This window comes from Arvicola amphibius, chromosome 11, assembly GCF_903992535.2.
Source record: "Arvicola amphibius chromosome 11, mArvAmp1.2, whole genome shotgun sequence".
Taxonomy (NCBI): Eukaryota; Metazoa; Chordata; class Mammalia; order Rodentia; family Cricetidae; genus Arvicola; species Arvicola amphibius.
Genome location: NC_052057.2, coordinates 97,360,433 through 97,378,797, shown reverse-complemented (window position 1 = coordinate 97,378,797; position 18,365 = coordinate 97,360,433). Strand labels below are relative to the sequence as shown.

Genomic DNA, 18,365 nt, shown 5'->3' with positions numbered 1-18,365 from the left:
CTGGTCTATCACAGCAATACCGCAGTCCCTGGTACCAACTTCGGCCTTAGTTAGGGTTTCTGTTTCTGTGAGGAGAATACTAGGTTATCATAGTCTCTTTTCTATGTTCACAGTACCATAAACACAAAGGCACTTACAAATCTAAATGTAGATTCTTCACAAAATGTGGTATTTGTCTGAGTCTGCTTCTTGCACATAGTGTCATTATCTCCTGTTCCATCCATTTTCTGTAGATATTATAGCTGCATTCATCTATTGATGGGTGTCTCAGCTGGGTTTCCTTTGCTGGCTACTGTGCATAGTCCAGCAGCAGGCATGGGTGTGGGAGTGTCCCTGTGCTGGTTCTAGCTTTAGTTGTTGGTTTTTATTTGATGTGTAATGTGAGTGTCACATGGATTGCATGTATGTCTGCATCATGTATGTTCCTGATGTCTGCAGAGGTCAGAAGAAAGTCAGACCCCCTGGGAGTCATTCTCTGTCTCTTTGTTTTATTGAGGCAGGGTTTCAGTGTGTAGCCCTGGCTGTCCTGGAACTCTGCAGACAAGGTTAGCCGGAGCACACCACACCCTGCTTCACGTGGTCTTTTTCAGCATCGAGTAGTTTCCATGCACTGGTGCAGCAGCTCGTTTGCCTGCTCGTCATCAGAAGGGCTTCTTGGTAGTTTTTAGTTTTGGGTGATGATAAATAAGGCTTGTAGACCATTCGTGCTCACAAAGCTGGTGTGTGTGCGCTTTGGGGCGGGGAGGGGAGGATAGAGATAAAATCCACTGATTCACATCTAAATCCAGAAAGATGGGGAAGTTGAGGACCACAGAGGAAATGTGACCAAGGTTCCATGCATAAATGCAGCAGGGATCTGTCCCTTGGTTTCTCACTCCACCTTATTGGGCAGTCACTGACTTAGAAGATGAAACCTACACCTAGATTTAAACTTGGAGACCTAGAGAACTGGAGCCAAAGGTGAGATGCAGGGGTCACCCAGTACTCTCCGTATTCACTGGCTTTCCTTCTGCACCTCTAGGTCTGACACTTGGCGCCTGGTGAATCCTCCAGCACGGCCTCACCTTGAAAACTCAGTCAGGGGCTCCTCTGGGTCCCACAGTGGGCAGAAGGTGACAGCCATGGCGACCAGGATCACAGCCCGTGTGGAAGGTGGTTACCACAGCAACCGCAGCATCTTCTGTACCATCCTGTAAGCAAGAAGACTTGCCTCAGCCCCAGGCCCCAGTGGGCACTCAGAAGAGCTAGAGGCTGACTCTTGGGATGGAAGTTAAGCCTGGGAAGACTCCCAGCCCCACCCCTATCCTACACACCACCACTCCTGAAAAGAGGGTCCTAGGCCTCCTGGGGACTGAGAACAAGGTACTTCTAAACCCTTTACTCCACAGCCTTCATCAGGAAGGACCTTGGAAACATTCCCCCCAGGAGAAAGAGCAAGAGCAATTGGGAGTGTTCCAGCAGTTAGAGGTTATGCAGAGCTAGGGAGACTCAGACAATACATGCAGATTTTAGGTCAATTATTCCACACTACAGAGAACCTCACTCTACACAGACCAAACCTAGACTCCTCTCAGGGAAGAGAGTCCTTCTGGTCGAGGGAAGTAACTGTGTTGAGGGACAATGGCTGCCTTTCCTGGACCTGCCCTCTCGGTCCCTCAGGAGACGGGACCTGCCTCCCAGCTGCCGCTGGGGACTGCAGTGTTTTTATTAAAGACAGTTCTAGACTGGCACATGGCCCTGGGAACAAGGAAGGGGCTGGGAGCAAGAAGGTCCTCCTGAAAAGATGTCCCAGGAATGACCAGGGGACATGCTAAAATAAGAGGGGCAGGCGGCTGCCTTCAGGTGTGCTGGCAGGTGCTGGGCTGGGCCGTGTGAAGAAGAACGAAGCTCCACTGTCCCCAAGGAGCCCCCAGGTTCAAAGCATTAGCTCAGTGCCTGCCACAGGATTCGGGCTGTGTGTGGACACATATTCCAGCTGCCCCTGCAAGCTCCAGCCTGTCTAGGTGGGGGTGCCCTCCAGCGTGTCTGTATCCTCATGGATGACCAGCTGCCTTGACCAGCCCTACCGTGTTCCCCACTCTGTGCCTTGGCTTGAGCTTATTTTCCTTCCCGGCATGCCCTCCCAGCTATCTCCATGTGTGCAGGCCCCACCCTTCACTCCAGGGTTAGCTCAGACACTGCCACCTCCATGTGACTCTCCCGTTGCCCTGGTGATAGTGTCCCCCCCCCCCCCCGAACCTCACCCTCCCTCTCCCTCTCAGGGCACTGAGCACTTTCTGCTTTGCTTTGGAACTCTCTGGGTCCATACCCTGTCCTGCCTGTTTACCTGTGAGCTCTCTGAAGGTAGAGCCCCTTCTGTGTCCTTAAGTCCCAGCCCAGAGCCAGAGTTGTTAGTGGCCTAAGTGATGGGAAGGCCCACTCCCAAAGGCTTCCCTAGACAGTACTGTGAATGTGACAAGCTTTGAGAGCCAGGTGGGCTTGGACCCCACTGTGGAAGGGGACTGCATGCAGGGCTAGCTCCGCCTTGATGACCCCTTTCCCACCTGGCCTTCACTGCAGGGCCCTCCAGCCTTTGGGGTCACTGTCCTACACTGGACCAGATCCCATGCTGGTTCTGTGGAGCCCTAGGTGCTGCTGTTGGGTGGGTGGGAGGGGGAGCTCTGACTTCTCCCTAAGCACTCTGGGAACAGGAACCCTGGTCTTTCCCGTCTGCAGTACTGCCCATGCCCTTGTCTGGTGGCCCCAACGTGAGTCGCTGTAGAAAAACGCTGCCTTCGGTATTTTGTAAGAAATGACTTTTCTGTGAATCAAGTACTTACAAAAATCTCAAGCCAAAATAAAGTTCTATATATTTTAAAGGAGGCGTTTCCGGGTCTTAACTGGGCCCACACATTTGCTGCAGTTCCAAGTAACCAGCAGGCTTTCCCGCAGGTGCCACTGAGACCGCAGAATCAAGGCTCTCACTGTACCAGTTTGCTCCCATCCAGAGCCGCCACAGCAGTCCTGCCCAGGGGCCTGTCTGGAGGTAAGCTGTGACACCGCCTCCATGCAGGTCACCCGGTGCGCCAAGGGGCTTCAGATACATGAGCATGTCTCCCTGGCTTGGGTTCTCCCTCAGCATGTACCCACTCAGCTCATGAGCTTGGTATTAGGATTTTGTTCTGACATCTGTTGTGTTTTTATGTGAGCCTGTGTCGCAGCACACATGTGGAGCTCAGAGGACAATTTTGGAGAAGTTGGTTCTCTGCTTCTCCCATGTGGGTTCCAGGGAGTGAACTCGGGTCATCTGGCTTGGCAAGTGCCTTTACTGAACACTAAGCCATCTTCTGGCCTAGTAGTAAATACTTCTGTCAGTTTTCTTAGTCTTAAAAGCAGCCCACCCCTGAGCTAAGGCAAACCCATCTTCTGAACTTTCTTCTGATAAGGGGTGCTCTGGGTCAGCTCCCTCTCCTGACTTCTTAACCAACTGCTTTGTTTTTCAAGCTGGCGTGGATTAGCTGAAGCTTCCTCCCAAATGTTGGCATAGAGGCTTGTGCCACCATTCCCAACTCAGACTGTGTTGCCATGAGCTGGTTTATGCATCTCTTTCTTCCAGTGTGGAGCAGTCTGTTTCCTAGAGAGGACTGATTTCCCATGTGTAGTGTGTGGCCTGTGTCTGGAGGTCAGAGTACCGGTGTCCTGTTACTCTCTGCCTTTCCCTTTGAGGCAAGGTATTCTGGGAACTCGTGCTTTTCAGTGAGGCCAGCAGCTAGGAAACCAATGGATTTCCTGTCTCTGCTTCCCGGTGTTGGGCATATGGGTGTCGGGTTGGAACTTAGGTGTTTGTGGGACTTTTAACTGCTGAGCTCTCTCCAACCCCATTTTTGTTGTTTGTAAGTTCTATTGCTGCGGGTGTATACACACCACAGCCCACAGTGGAGACAGGGCAGCTTGCCTGTGCCGGTTTTCCCCTCACCATGTGAACCCATGACAGACTTCCTATCAGCCTGTCTTAAGCTCACCTGCAGAATCATGGCTACAAGATCATTTGGTGCTGTCTAAAAAGACTCAAGCCTCTAGCACAGCTCCCCTCCCCAGACCCAGGGACTTTATTTACCCACAGTGGGTCTGTCAAGGCCTGAATCCAAAACCAAGTGAGACCCTCATGATGATGGCCCATGCTTTATGCTTTCCACGTTGTACTCATCACCATCCATGCCCCTCTGCATGGTCTCAGCGAGGAAGGAAAGCTGTGGTTATCATTCCTGATTGGGCTCCACTGTGCTGTGGTAGGCTGTTCATTTAGATCCCACTGCCGACCTTAGCAGAGCTGGGATCTTTGCTCGGCCCCCCTCCACCTGCTGCAGGCTGGTCTAGGTCCTCCTTTTAAACCGTCATCCTTTCTTTAGGCTCAGAGTTCAGCCTGACCCTCCCAAACCCCGCACATGACCCAGCAGGAGAAACATCTGCCAATTCTAGCAACAGCAACAGCAAAGAAGGGAGATGAAGTCAAACCTAGGCCATCCTTTAATCTCTGCATGAGAGGCACAGCTGGGATGCTGGCTCAGGTTGATAACCGTGCAAACGTAAGGCCTTGGGGTGGTGGAGCACAGTAGAGTCCCAGATGGGCCCAGAATCCACAGTCAGCCTGCCTCAGTCTCCTGAGAACCACAACATCCAGTCTGCTTCCTTTTTCAAAAAATAAAAGTGGGACTGGACAGAAGTGGCTGTGATATGGCCAGAGCAAGCCACCTGGAAAAGATCTAGTTCATCTTCTTCCGCTTTGGCTGGCGGTCTGAGGTCAGGGCTGGAGGCAGTGGGACAGACAGAGTGCCTAGTCTGTGATCCTCTTCCCTGCCATCTGCCAGCGTCACCTTTCTTTTGGAGATCTTCAGCCTCATGGCTTTTGCTATCTCAATCATCCTAAGGAAGAAATGGAACAAATGAGGGGGAGCCCTGTGTGCACTGTTCAGGTCTGACAGGAGCGAAGAGCACACTGTGCTCCGGACCATAAAACTGGGTTCTCTGTTTCCACCCTCACTTCACCCCTAGATCCACGGAGGATCCCTCCCTAGTCCCAGCAATGTAGAACACACAGGGTTATTCAGAACAGAAAGCTGTGGGAGGCTCAGGCCTAAGGCCCAGGCACCCTTCCGGGGAGTGAGAGCTTGAGAACGTTATTACCTTTCCAGACCTCAGAGTCTTCTTATTCTTTGGGAAATGAGTGAAGGACTGTGAATGAACTCAGTATCAAGCCTTGCAAAGAGAAGGCACTCAGAGTTTCTCGCCAACCAATCATTCATTCATAGAAGATTGTCTTCTGGTCCCAAGATTTTTCCATGAGAAACCCCGTCCCTTTTACCCCCTTCAGCAGGGCCTCACAGGCAGGAGCAGGCTCCACCCGGGCGGCTGCAGGGACCAGCCTCACTCTGCCGTGCTCACCTTTTCTCACTGAGTTTCAGGTCCCCCTGCAACACTGTCAGGTCGATCTGGAAGTTACTTATGTGCAAGGCGAGGATGATTGCATACGCAGTGATCTTGGCCTTCATTGAATTTGAAATTAAGTTCTGTAAACTGCAGTCAGTGGCAACGGAGGAGACGTGAAGTTAACCCCCAAGTTCTAACTAAATAAGAACACCAGAGCCTTACCCTCTATAGTCAGTGGTCCCAGTTTGGGGGCAGCGGGGCATCAAGTTACACAGCGTGTTCCTTCCAAGGTGCCCAAGTCTCACAGTGAACAGTGAGTCAACCCACCTTTCCTCTCAAACAAAGCCCCGCCAACATTTCCCCAACATTTCCCCAGGTGGCTGGTAGTGACGTACTAATGAAAGCCCTCTGTAGGAGCCTGTGACTGTCTGCTCAGCAGGCTGCAGGAAAAACCACCCCAGCCTCATTTCCAAACACAGCAGGAGCAGGAAGCACAGCCCCATCAAACAGCGGCAAACAAGGCCCGGAGGCGGCTGCAGTTTGTCTTCTAGGTCACCGTGTAGCTGCCCTTTCCTGCAGCACTGATCACCAGTAAGCCCAGCACTGCAGGGTGCCCCACGGCCAAAGGCAAATGAACACTTCCAAGAGGGACAGTGTATGATGTCCCCAGAAGACCGCCAGACGGCAGTGACTCTTTGGCGCTGGACTCTGGACGTGGAATTGCACCTGAGTCCCCACACTTCCCTGCCACCCCCATCTGCGTCCCTTTCCACAGAAACAGCCCCTGACCTGCCATTGTTGTAAGTCAGGCAGGTGAAGTGCTTCAGCAGCTTCGTGTTGATGATGTGGGGGATTCCAGGTCCCAGGGCACCTAGAACACAGAGTTGCATTGGATCATTTTCCTGGGTGGGTGGGGGCTATAATGGCCAAAACCACATGATAAGAGGAACAGGGGCCTAAGATCCAAAGCAGCCACTTTAAAGTCAGACACACGCAGGAGGTGTTTGTGAAGGGTGTGAACAGCTAGAGCAGACTGATGAGGACTAGGCACACACAGGAAGATACTGGAAAATAAAGTAGACGGCAGATGGAGCTGCTGAGATGGCCCAGTGGGTCAGGATGTGCCACCAAGGATTCGCATGGATATAGAGAGAACTGATTCCAAAGCTGTCTTCTGACCGTAGGTACCCTGGGCACCCCCCCACACACACACACAACTACCCATAACTAAGTTGAGGGTGGAAGGCACAAGAGACTGGAACATGAAACTTGAGAGTTAAGCAGGCAGGCGCATCTCCATCCTTGGTGCCCTCCACAAGAAGAGTGAACACACACGCCTTGCGCTGCAAACCCCAGGGGTCTCCTGCTGGCTTTTCAGCTTGGGGTGGGCATGAGTGTGACCACCACACATGGTCTTAGAAGCAGGTGGAACATCACAAACTGCCTCACTCACTCAGTGTGAAATAAAATGTCACAACACCCACACACCACAAAAAGAAGAAAAAAAAGGCAAGCATAGCCGTGCACACCTTTAATCCCAGCACTCAGGAGGCAGAGACACATGAATCTCTGTGAGTTCCAGGCCAACTAGGGCTGCATAGTTTTAAAAAGGAAAACCACCTGCCCCAAGCAAAGCCCTGATTTCTCCTCCTCCTGTAAGGAATGTTTATTCTAACAGCATCCTGTAAGTTATTCCTCTCATTTGACCTGGATGCTGTGTTTTACCGGGCAGAACAAGCAGGACATGTGTTCTCTGGAAGCCCCATCCACCCTGTCCCCATTTCCAGAGCAGATGAAAGAAATACAAAGAGAAGAGAGCCCTGTGAGGCTCAGGCAGGCAGCGGGACCAGCAGGATGGGCAGGCCGCACAGAGAGGGCCTGGACAGACATCCACGGGGGTGACGTGAAAACTACAGACAACCAACCACTGGAGATAAACGGATAAAATGCCTGCGGGGGGCTTACTTTTTCCCTTTATCACTTTCTGAGCTCGAAATCTGATGAGGGCGTCTAGAAACCAGATGCTTCGGGCTTGCCGGTCTCGACTCTGCTCATCTGATGGCAAAGACTTCAGCATTTCTATGATGAAGGAGCAGTGGCTAAAACAAGGAAGAAAAACAGGTGGTCAGGAGGCATCACCAGCACATGATCCCCAGACACTCCATCCACTCTGGGCGAGTTGGCTAGGGAGGCTAACCGTAGCAGGGACACAGGGTTTGATTGACAGACGCCACGTCATTGAACAAGGTAGAAAAACAACAGAGGACAATTCCTATGATGATCAACCTCAGACCTCCACACAAGCACAAATCTCACACACACATTCAGACTCACAACCACAGACACAAACTCTAAGAAAAAAACTAAGAAGAATAGGACTAGAGAGGTGGCTGAGCAGTTAAATAGCATTGCTCTTGCAGAGGGCCTTGTTCGTTTTGTAGCACTCACGCCAGGCCACTCACACCTGATCCAATGACATCTTCTACTGGACCCCTACCCATGTTATACACACATAATCTTATAAAAAAAAGAATAATTAGAAAGAAAGGCTCAGAACTAAGACATAAACTAACCATCATCTTTTTTTTAAAAAAAAGTTGTTTTAAGAGGGTTAATCTCTGTTATTTAAACTAAATATATAATATTTAAAATGTGCATATTTAATTTTAGAGATTGGCAAGCATACTGTCACGGACAGCCATCACTCTGGTTAGCATCCATGCCAATGCCAATCAGCATCAACACAACAGCAGGACATGGGGCTGGCTTTGGTCCCAGGCCCCAGATTACAGGACCCTGCCACCATCTCTCCAGCTATAGGTGCTACACACATAAACCAATCCTCTTCCTTGTATCTACCCACAGCTCCTGAATGCCTGGTGTCAAAGCTTGCTCCTTCACTCCGCGGCTGAGCAGACACCTCCCACAGACTCCCCAAGCTGTTACTTTCTGAGTGGTTTATTAAGGTCTTGCTTTATGTCAGACTCTGTTTCCCATCATGCCTCACGATGCCCCACCTGCCCACGAATACCTGTTCTCTTCAATCATCTTCAGTATGTCTTCTGATGTAATATTTCTGAAGGCTTCGGAAGGGCTCTCAAGAGCATCGTACTCAGCCGGGGACAGAACTGGTTGCAGGTCAAGAACATGACAGACCAAAATGGGCACCTACTGAGCTAAGTCATTGCAAGGGACCTCATTTCCCAGGCAGGAAAGCTAAGGCCCACAGAGAAGGAACTCAGAGGAAGCAGCGTGGAGCACAGAGACCCGATTCCCAGACTCCAGCCTCAGGGTCACTTCCTACCTGGATCGCCCCTGCTTCTCTTCACTACTAGAGCCTCTGTTAGCATTCTCCAATTAGCCAGACCCCCTGAGCAGTGGAGTTCTATACTCCAACCCTTCTTTCAGTATGTCTGCTCTGGACTTTGATGCCAGCCAACTCAAAGGTTATATTCTGACTGTCTGTGGAGAATGACCCCCACAGGGCTAAGCGGTGCCCATCTGTCCTGTTAACTGAACAGTGGGTTTGATTCCCAGAAGTAGGTCCTTCCGCTGATGAGGAAGCCAAACCGACAAACCTTTTGCTAACAGCAATGTGGGAAAAGGGCTGGATAGTGCATTTATTAATGTCACAGGACCACGGCTATGGCTACTCTTACCCAGCCTGGCTCTGCCAATGTGTATGCCAACACAATAACTTGCAAATCAGGCACCTTCCAAACTGCAAGGATACTGTCTTCAAATCTGTACACGTCTTCAGGCCTGGTCGCATCAGCATAGCAGGGAGGAAGGTAGAGGGAGTCATCTTGCAAGTCATCCTGCATGGCATCACTGACCAGAGCTTTCAGTGGAGGAAAATTAATGTGAGTGTCACCCTGTCTGGCTACAGGCTCCCCAACACTCCATGAAACCCATGCATTAGAGATCACATGGTCCAAAACTCAAATCTGAACACCTGCCAGGATCTGAACTTCCCAGCCATGCAGAAGGTGGATACAGTGTGTTTGCCCTCAAGTAACTCAGAACAGAGTTAGAGACGCATGCTAGTAAATATTCACTACACAGCATCAGAGAGGCTGCGGCCAGGCACCAGGAAGGAATCCAGCCTTTGAGCTCCCCGCTGGCATCTGCGAGGTGAGTGACAGATCTGACGTCTTTGCAGGCACACTCTACCCCAAGCTCCAGCCTCTTACCGTTCACACCCTTTGTATCGATGATGTTCTCTGCAGCTTTAGTTACTGTGAGATTCAAAGATTCGCTGCCAACTTTGTTCATTCTCCTGGAGTTCAGGGATCGCTTCTGCTTGGTGCTTCCAAAGGCTTCAATGCAAGAATCCAACTGTGTAAGAAACAAACCCAGTTACCAAGGACAGGATGGGCAGCATGGTTGTTTCCGCGTGTGTAATCACAAGCAAGCTGTGGGGTCCCTGAGCCAGGATCACCTCACCTGTCAATCAGGCTGGGTCCTCTCTCATACCTGTCCCCCTCAGGACTGGGTTTGCTGTACTGACTCCCAGTTACAAATGCATACCTATTTTCCATCAGTACAGAAAGACTTGACTGGAATTAGGGCTGGTAAACCTGTGGCACACAGCCTACCCATCTGCCATCTGCTCCAGTAGCAGACGCTGTTAATAAACCACTCCCTCTCCCCACGTGAACCAGAGTGGTCTTCTCTTTGCTGTGGCCCAGGCAGCACCGAAAGTTCAGTCTGCCACCCGAGGGTGAGACGACTTCGCTAAGAATTCTTTACATCCAGAAGCTCTAAGAACTTACTTTGTTGATACGCATCTCCAGGTCAACATTTTCCACAGTGTGGACCAAAACCTAGGAAGTTTTCTGCTACACCTCCAACATCATCCCAGAGAACAGGGTGCAAACACCAACATTGTGTTCACCTGGTCAAGGCAGCAGCAAGCCTGCTCCCTGGGAGACCAGAAGGCCTCTGTGGGTAGCAACCAGGTGGAGAATCAAAGACCAATTGAGCTGGAGCAGCCAGGGAGGCCCACATTCAGGGGGGCTGTTACACTGACGGGGAACCAGGCCTCGAAGGAGCGACCTTAACTGTCACTCACCTTTTCCCTGAAAGTCTTGGTCTGACTGTCCAGCGGGGACTCATGATCAATAGCATCGTCTACAGAAACACAGAGCAGGAAGAAAGCTCACTGAGGCTCACCAATGAGCATTTTACTATATTTTAATGGGGGGTGGGGGGAGGCTCTCACTATTCTGCCCACAAGGATCTTAAATTTGAGTTCAGCTGATACCCTGATCTTAACCCCATAAGAGGGTGTGTGTGTGTGTGTGTGTGCATGTGCGCTGGACCCACTGTGCTCAGCTCTGCAAGGTCTTAAAAATATTAATAGTGCTTAATGTTTATTTAACATTAATCTAAGAAAAACCGAGTTCCTTATTCCGAGACTTCCCTAACATGAATGTACACTGAATACAGGCTGTATTCCTCAGTAAATAAGTGCGAATGGATGTCTTCTGCCCTGATCTCTTAGATCAGAAAGAAGGAAAAATGAGGCCCGCAGACACAGTGACTGGCCCAGGCACTTTCCCGGGCCAGGCCACGTCAGATCTGCTTTTCTAGTCAAAGACCTAAAGGCAGGTGTAAACATATTGGGAATTTTCATATGACACTCTCCAGCTTCCCACAATGTACTCAGGTAGGGAGCAGTACAATCCGAAGGCCAAGAACACAAGCTCTGAGCCGGGTGGTGGCGCACACCTTTAATCCCAGCACTCAGGAGACAGAGGCAGGTGGTTCTCTGTGAGTTAAAGGCCAGTCTGGTCTTAAAAAAAAAAATAGCCTGCATGGGTGAGCCAGAACAAGCCAATACTTATAAACTATCAAGATGTAACACAAATGTATCTCATCAAGAATTAAACAACCTCAGAGTCTGAAGAGATGACTCAGCAGGTAAGGGCATTGGCTGTTCTTTTAAGAGGACCTAAGTTCAGTTCCCAGCATCCACATGATGGCTAACAACCACGTATAACTCCAGCCAAGGGATCCAACTCCCTCTTCTGGCCTCCGCAAGCAATGCATGCATGTGGTGCACAGACACTCATGCAGAACCATACACGTAAAATAAATCTTTTTTTTTTAAAAAGGAATTTAAACAATCCCACCTCAGCAAGCTGGTAGAGGGCCAGCAGGTAAAAAGGTGTTTGTTACCAAGTCTGATGACCCGAGTCACATGTTGTTCACATGTGCCTGGATCCACATGTTGGAAAGAGAAAATCAACTTCCTTGAATTGGCCTGTGACCACCACACATGCACTGTGGTACATATATACACACGTCCAATAAAAAAATGTAATAAAATTTTTAAATTTCCATTGGAACTTAGAAAGTCTAGAGGATGGCTCGGTGTGCAGACAGCTTGCTACCCAAATATGAGGGCCTGGGAAGCTGGGCACGGTAGCACACATCTGGAATCGCAGTGCGGCCACAGTAAGATGGGAAGCAGAGACGAGAACCCTGGACGCTCAAGAGGCAGCTACCGGCCTACTCAGAGCCAACAGACACAGTTTCTCAAACAAGTAGGTCAGACAGCAGAGGTTCTGCTCTGACCTCTGTACGTGTGCTATGGCATTTGAACACCTGTGCTCCCACACATGAAGGATTAAGAAGAGCCTGTGGTGGGAAAGAAAGCCCCATGAGACGCCTGCACTGACGACTATTCCTGCTTTAAAGGCTGGTTTCTGAGACAACATCTGTAAATGCTGGAGAGATGGGATCTTGCCTGTCATACACAGTCCTTAGCTTAGTAATTCAAGCATAGTAAGGGGTCAATAATAATTAAATGAATATATATATATATATATATATATATAAATATATATAAATAAAACTTTTCAAATTAAAAAAGAAAACACTTGGCAAGAAGGCATCCTCTTATTGCTGAGGATGAGCTGTTTTGCCGGGAGACACCACATTCTGAGTTCACACCCCCCTCACCATATAAACACGCGTGGTGGCACACACCTGCAAGGTCACCACTCAGGAGTTGGTGGCAGAAGTCCAAGGTCATCCTCAGCTGCCCAGCAAATTCAAGGGCAGCCTGGACTCCATGAGACCTTGTCTCAGAAAGGTGTGTGAGGGGGAAGCCATTTAGAGAAAATTACAAATGCCTCTTAGGAAACAAAAATGAACTAATTCAACAAACCCAAACGATGTGGCCTTTAACTGAGTCTTCATTTCCGGAACCTACCGACAAACAGCGGCTGCATGTTGAACAGCTCGGCATCATACACCTCCATCTGGCCGGAGGTCTTATTCAGAATCCCCACAAAGTGTCTGGGTAAAAGCGGAATGGTACGGTAGTCGGTTATCCATGGGTTATTATCCACACAACCCTCTCTTTCCTATTTACAGGTCCCTAGCTTCTTTCTGCCGGAGGAAGGCATCCCCTTGATCACAAGTAACAATCCCTGCACAGAGAGGGAGCAGTAGGTGATGAAGAGGGAGGACACACAGAATGGCTGGGGACTGAAAAAGCCACCAGATGGTTCTGATGAGCAATCACATTTAGATTGTGGTAGTGGTGCACGCCTTTAATTCCAGTCCTAGAGAGGAATATAAGATGGGAGGAGACAGCTCTCACACAGTCTCATTCTGGGATCCCTGGAGGCGGGATCGCCATTTCAGACTGAAGTAGAGGTAAGAGTCGGTGGCTCGCTGTTTTACTTTTCTGACCTTCAGGCAAGTTTTATTTATTAAAATACAAAACGAAATAATCATTACACACAGGGTCTTAGTGAACCTGCAAATCCCCCAACTACCTCTGAAATAAAGACTGAAGGTGGTGTCACTGTCCCACTACAACCCTCCTAGCCCCTCTGTCACTGCCCCGTTGCCCAGTACCTGCAAAGAGTGTTGCATTTGAGGGCGCCGGTCCCAAAATTGTTTCCAACATAGGAGAGCCTGTCTGTTTCAGCTGCCTGAAAAACAAAGAGTGTTCTGTCGACGATCAGCATCGAAGGGCACTGAGCATGCACTCGAACCCAGGACCGAAGTGTACCAGCCCTAGACATCCTCCAGGAGGAGATCTAGCCCCATCACATCTACAGGAACCTAGGGTGTCTCTGGGGGAAAGGCAAGAAAACTTTGGAAAGGGGACCCCAAAAATACCTTAAGAAAGCTTTGAGGTGGTAGGTATAGTTCTTGGGGGAAGTGGCACCTGGGATTGCATGAAATTAAAAAGCTTTTTCAGAGCAAAGCAAATATTACCTAAACTAAAGAGCATACAGAAGGGGCTTAATCACTGCCAAGTATAATAATATTCATCCAACAAGGGATTAATATTTAGAATATACAAAGAACTGTAAAAATTAAATTTAAAAACCCTCAAATAATCTAATCAAGAAGAGGGCTGATGAGCTGAGTAGACAGCTCTTAAAGTGACACAAACTGCCCAAAATACATGAGAAGTGCTCAAGACCCTTCCTTCCCCATCAGAGACGCCAGTGAGAACAGCTGTAAGACAGCTGTAAGGTCTCACATGGGCTCCATGGATAAAGATAAAAATACAGATAAAAACATTTTTATATTTTATTTTATGAGCATTAGTGTTTTGCCTACATGTATGTCTGTGTAAGGGTCCCCTGAAACTGGAGTTACAGACAGTTGTGAGCTGCCATGTGGGTGCTGGGAATTGAACCTGGGTCCTCTGGAAGAGTAGTCGGTACTCTTAACTGCTGAGCCATCTCTCCAGCCGCCAGATAAAAAAATTTAAAGTGAGAGAGAAAAAAATAAAAGTTCTTGAGTGAGCTGCACGGAGAACCAGACAGTGAGGTCTTAGCCTTCCAGCACTCCTGGGTACAATGATTCTGCCGGTTAACTGGCTCGCGCAAGCCCTAGATCTTCACCAACCTAGACCCAGCTCTTCCTACACCCCAGGCACTGGAAATGGCTGGCTGACTTCCCAACCAGACAAGTTCTTCTTTTCCCCTTGTCACTTTGGACACCAAACCTCAGCTGTCTACCTGTTCCCCAGTCTTCCAGAGCTCAACTCTGATGTACCTTTCCCAGGAAGGCATTCAGACAAGTAGAGACTTCTTTTCCTACTGAGCTCCCTAGGCCCTAAACCCTGAGCTTTTTCTGCTGTCCGCCTGTACTACCCAGAGAATTTGCATCTCTGGATAGTAGGCATTCTTAACCCTGCACCTATTGGGGAAAGACCAGAAATGCTATTAAGCACCCTGTGGAGCTGGGTGGTGGCACACGTCTTTAATCCCAGCACTCAGGAAGCAGAGGCAAGCGAATCTCTTTAGTTTAAGGCCAGCCTGGTCTACAGAATGAGTTCCAGAACAGTTAGGGCTACCACAGAGAAACCGTGTCTTTCATTTGTTTGTTTTTGCTTTTTCGGGACAAGGTTTCTCTGTAGCTTTGGAGCCTGTCCTGGAACTAGCTCTTGTAGACCAGGCTGGCCTCAAACTCACAGAGCTCCGCCTGCCTCTGCCTCCCAAGTGCTGGGATTAAAGGCGTGCGCCACCACCGCTCAGCAAGAAACACTATCTTGAAAAACAACAACAACAAAAAAACAAACAAGAAGCATCCTGTAAGGCACAGGTCTCCCACCCACAATAAAGAATGACCCGGTTCAAAACATCAACAGTGCTAAAGCTGGGAACTGGACAAAGGCTCTGGGGTGGAGGGCACCCGCTGCTCTTCCAGAGGACCAGCATTTAACGCCCAGCACCCACAAGGTGACTCGCTACCAACTGTAACTCCAGTTCTAGGGGATCCAGTGCCCTTTCTGGCCTCCACCAGCTAGCTACACAGACATGGTGCATAGACAAAAACGAAATACACCCATGCCCATCAAAGAGTGCTGTCGCTGAGCTCCCGAGGAATGCTGTCAAATCTGACTCAGGCGCTCCCTTAGTCTGCTACATGAGGACACAGGGAATATTCAGTAAGTTCATGTTAGAAAAAAAACCAAATATATGAAGCCGGAAGTGGTGGTGCACACCTTTAATCCAGCACTTGGGAAGCAGAGACACGCAGATCCGAGTTGAAGGCCAGTCCGCTCCATCTACACAGTTCTAGGACAGCCAGAGCTACACGGAGAAATCCTTTCTCCAAAGAAATGAAACCCAAATATGTGAAAAGTCATCATTTCACCCAAATCTTTCACTTAGCACAGCCACAATCCCATTTGCTGCTCCTCCTATTTCTCCCCTTGGACCCACCTATATCTGCCCACACCAAGGGTCTTCAGAGGCCTGCAGAGCCTTGCAGAGTTCAGATTACCTGAACTCTGCACTTACCAGGATCCGCTGATTCCTCAGCCTCGGGTTTACCACGTCGTTGCTGTTGTACAAGGTGAAGCGCATGTTGCCTGGATTCTGCAGCTTCCCATTGGAGAACTGAACTGTAAATGTAACCCAAGAACGAGATAAGAACAGGACCAGCAGGGTGTAGTGGAGGAAGAACTGCATTGTGGCTGGGAACCCGTGGCGAAGGACAGAAGAAGAAGCTTCTGTCCGACTTTTAGGGGGACTGAAGGAAGTCCTGGTAGTAAAGCGGGAGATAGGGGGTGGCCTCTGGACAGAAGTTATCACAAAATGACTGAGGGAATGTCATTAACTCGCAGAAAAGAGAGGGAACTCTGCTCCGTGGAGTGGGGAAAAGGGCGAATAAGAGATCTGGGCTGTGCCCTGAGAAGTGTCCTTGCATAGATGTGAAGTCATGACAGAGGAACGGGAGGATAGCGGGGGCTCTGTCCCAGCTCCAGGTAGTGGGCAGGAGGGCTACCGTGGAGCCCAGACAGAAGGGGATAGCAGGGCTAAGCGGAAGTCCGCTCGGGTCCCGCAGTCTTTACCCAGCACAGCTTTCTGCCTGTCGTCAGGCTTCCCACAGTACAGCCACCTTGCACTCTGTGGCACCTCTGTCTCCATGTCTCCAGTCTGGCCGTCCAGCCTGGAAGACTCCAGGGAAGCCATGAGCTCGCCGGTTCACACGCGGACGCACACACCGGAAATGGATCTCGGGACCCCGCCCAAAACATGCAAGTCGCGAGACCACGCCCCTCGCGCAGTAGAGTTTCGTCCCGGACCTTCTTGGCTCCTCCCACGATGGCCACGCACGCCCCCTGGTAGGAGGGCCGCTGCGAGACGCAGCTCGAAAGTGGCACAGTGCTCCTGCTTGCGCCCTAAATTAGTATTACCGCTAGCCAAATGCGGAACACAGTCTCTTCAGCCTATGTTTGGCGCGGAGCTGCCTCCTACTTAGAATCATTTAGGTAGAGGACTGTCTTTCTTCCCTTCCACGAAAATACCTCCCCAAGACCTGAAAAGACCAAGTTGAGACATTGCTGGGCGGTGGTGGCGCACGCCTTTAATCCCAGCACTCGGGAGGCAGAGGCAGGCGGATCTCTGAGTTCGAGGCCAGCCTAGTCTACAAGACATGAAGTCCTAGAGCACCGAGCAGATGTGGCAGTGGGGGACAGCCGCTGCTCGACAGAGTTTCCCATCCACACACTTGGAGAGCAAGCCCTAAACATCTCCCACCAGGATACCACCCACCTTTGTCTCCTATATTTTGTTACCGTAATAGACAGAAATAGGGCCTATCTCCTTAAGTAATTTCAATACAGCTACCAGAATAAGAAAATTAACATTAATGCAACTATGTAATCCTCCCATTATTCAAATTCACCTACTATCTCTGTGCTGTCTTTACAGCTAAAAGATCCTGTGACAAATCCTGTTGCAGCCTGATGTTGTGCCTTACACTGGTGATCCCAGCATCTGAGAGGCAAGACAGGAAGTCTACTGTGGCTCAAGTTCTCTCTCTCTCTCTCTCTCTCTCTCTCTCTCTCTCTCTCTCACACACACACACACACACACACACACACACACACACGCACGCACACACTGTGCTTTGCTTTTATGTCGCAACTCTTTGTCTGACTGGGAGGTTGCTTTCTTTGATCCTACCCAATTGTTTTCAATTGATTGTTTCCAGAAAGGAAAGGAAAGAGATGAAAAGGGTTTCATTGTCTAATCATTTATCTGCTTCTTCTGTCAATATTTTCCATATTAAGCTTATTTGAAGTTAGTAACTAATTTTGGAGCTAATTAGAAACACATTTCATTTTTAAAAGTATTTTATTTATTTATTTTTATTTATTTGTTCTCAAGAAGGAGCTGCTCATTGGTGCCTATGTCTGAAGGAGGGAAAGGGCTGAGGTCCCCAGCTCCCTTTAGGCTCAGGCTGTCTTCACACTCCACCTATTCTGTACCTGAGGGTGACTATGCACTCCTCGTCTCCTGCCTAGAGCTGGGATTACGGACATGTGCCATCACAACAAGCCAGCAAATCTGTTTCTTTCCTTTTCCGTCTGCACCTCCAGCTCCCAGGAGCTCCTGTAAAAATGGAGATTCTCAATGAATGTTGGATGAGCAAGCTGGCAAGATAGCACAGTGATTAAAGGCACTTGCCATCAAGCCTGGTGGTCTTCCACCTGGTGGGTTACTACTTATTAATTATATAATTAGTACTATTGATGCTACTTACACAGTAGCGTACACCTGTACACACTAACAATAAGTAAATAAATGTAAAACAAAGAAATATTGAACAAATGAGTAAAAAGGTAGATAATAGGTCAGCATAGTTACTAATCCTTGGAGTCTAGGACAGGGAGTGCATCTCAAAGATAGTGATGCTCTTGAAACCAGTTAGCATAGGTCTTATACATAATAGATACTATGTCAATGTGCACTGGTTCAGTGAAAATGAACGGTTATATTGAGGTTAAGAGGTGTCAAAGACGACCACAGTATAAGGAATAAAATACAGTTCTCAAAGTAAGTGTCTTGACCCCTTTATAGTATAAGGACACTATGACCGTGCTACTCAAAGTACTATTGTCTGTAGAAACAGCAACATCATTACCTGGGGGCCAATCAGATCTTCTGACCAGAAATCAGCAAGTAATG

General features: G+C 49.2%; 2 protein-coding genes across 3 annotated transcripts in view; one reads left to right on the top strand and one right to left on the bottom strand.

Annotated features, from left to right (window-relative positions):
• The window catches only part of Fbxo10 (F-box protein 10), a 46,521-nt gene extending 43,892 nt beyond the window's left edge, over window positions 1-2,629 (top strand). Inside the window, exon 11 of the mRNA XM_038347595.1 lies at window positions 1,022-2,629. Coding sequence (XP_038203523.1) covers window positions 1,022-1,196 — 175 coding nt within the window. The 3' untranslated portion in view covers window positions 1,197-2,629. The remainder of the gene's footprint in view (window positions 1-1,021) is intronic.
• On the bottom strand, window positions 702-16,405 carry Polr1e (RNA polymerase I subunit E). 2 transcript variants are annotated; one of them, XR_005287403.2, is made up of 13 exons: window positions 16,244-16,405; window positions 15,690-15,793; window positions 13,282-13,358; window positions 12,629-12,714; window positions 10,481-10,539; window positions 9,600-9,744; window positions 9,140-9,247; window positions 8,438-8,534; window positions 7,372-7,505; window positions 6,196-6,277; window positions 5,422-5,553; window positions 4,495-4,902; window positions 702-1,190 (listed from the first exon to the last, which is right to left on the bottom strand). XR_005287403.2 is itself a non-coding variant. In XM_038347597.1 (12 exons), exons 1-12 carry the CDS (start codon window positions 16,362-16,364, stop codon window positions 4,743-4,745), a joined length of 1,305 nt encoding a protein of 434 aa, XP_038203525.1. In that variant the 5' UTR covers window positions 16,365-16,405; the 3' UTR covers window positions 4,489-4,742. The 2 variants fall into 2 exon arrangements, 1 of the variants encoding a protein (XP_038203525.1); XM_038347597.1 differs by lacking the exon at window positions 702-1,190 and having other exon boundaries at window positions 4,489-4,902.
• Between the last annotated feature and the right edge of the window lie 1,960 nt (window positions 16,406-18,365).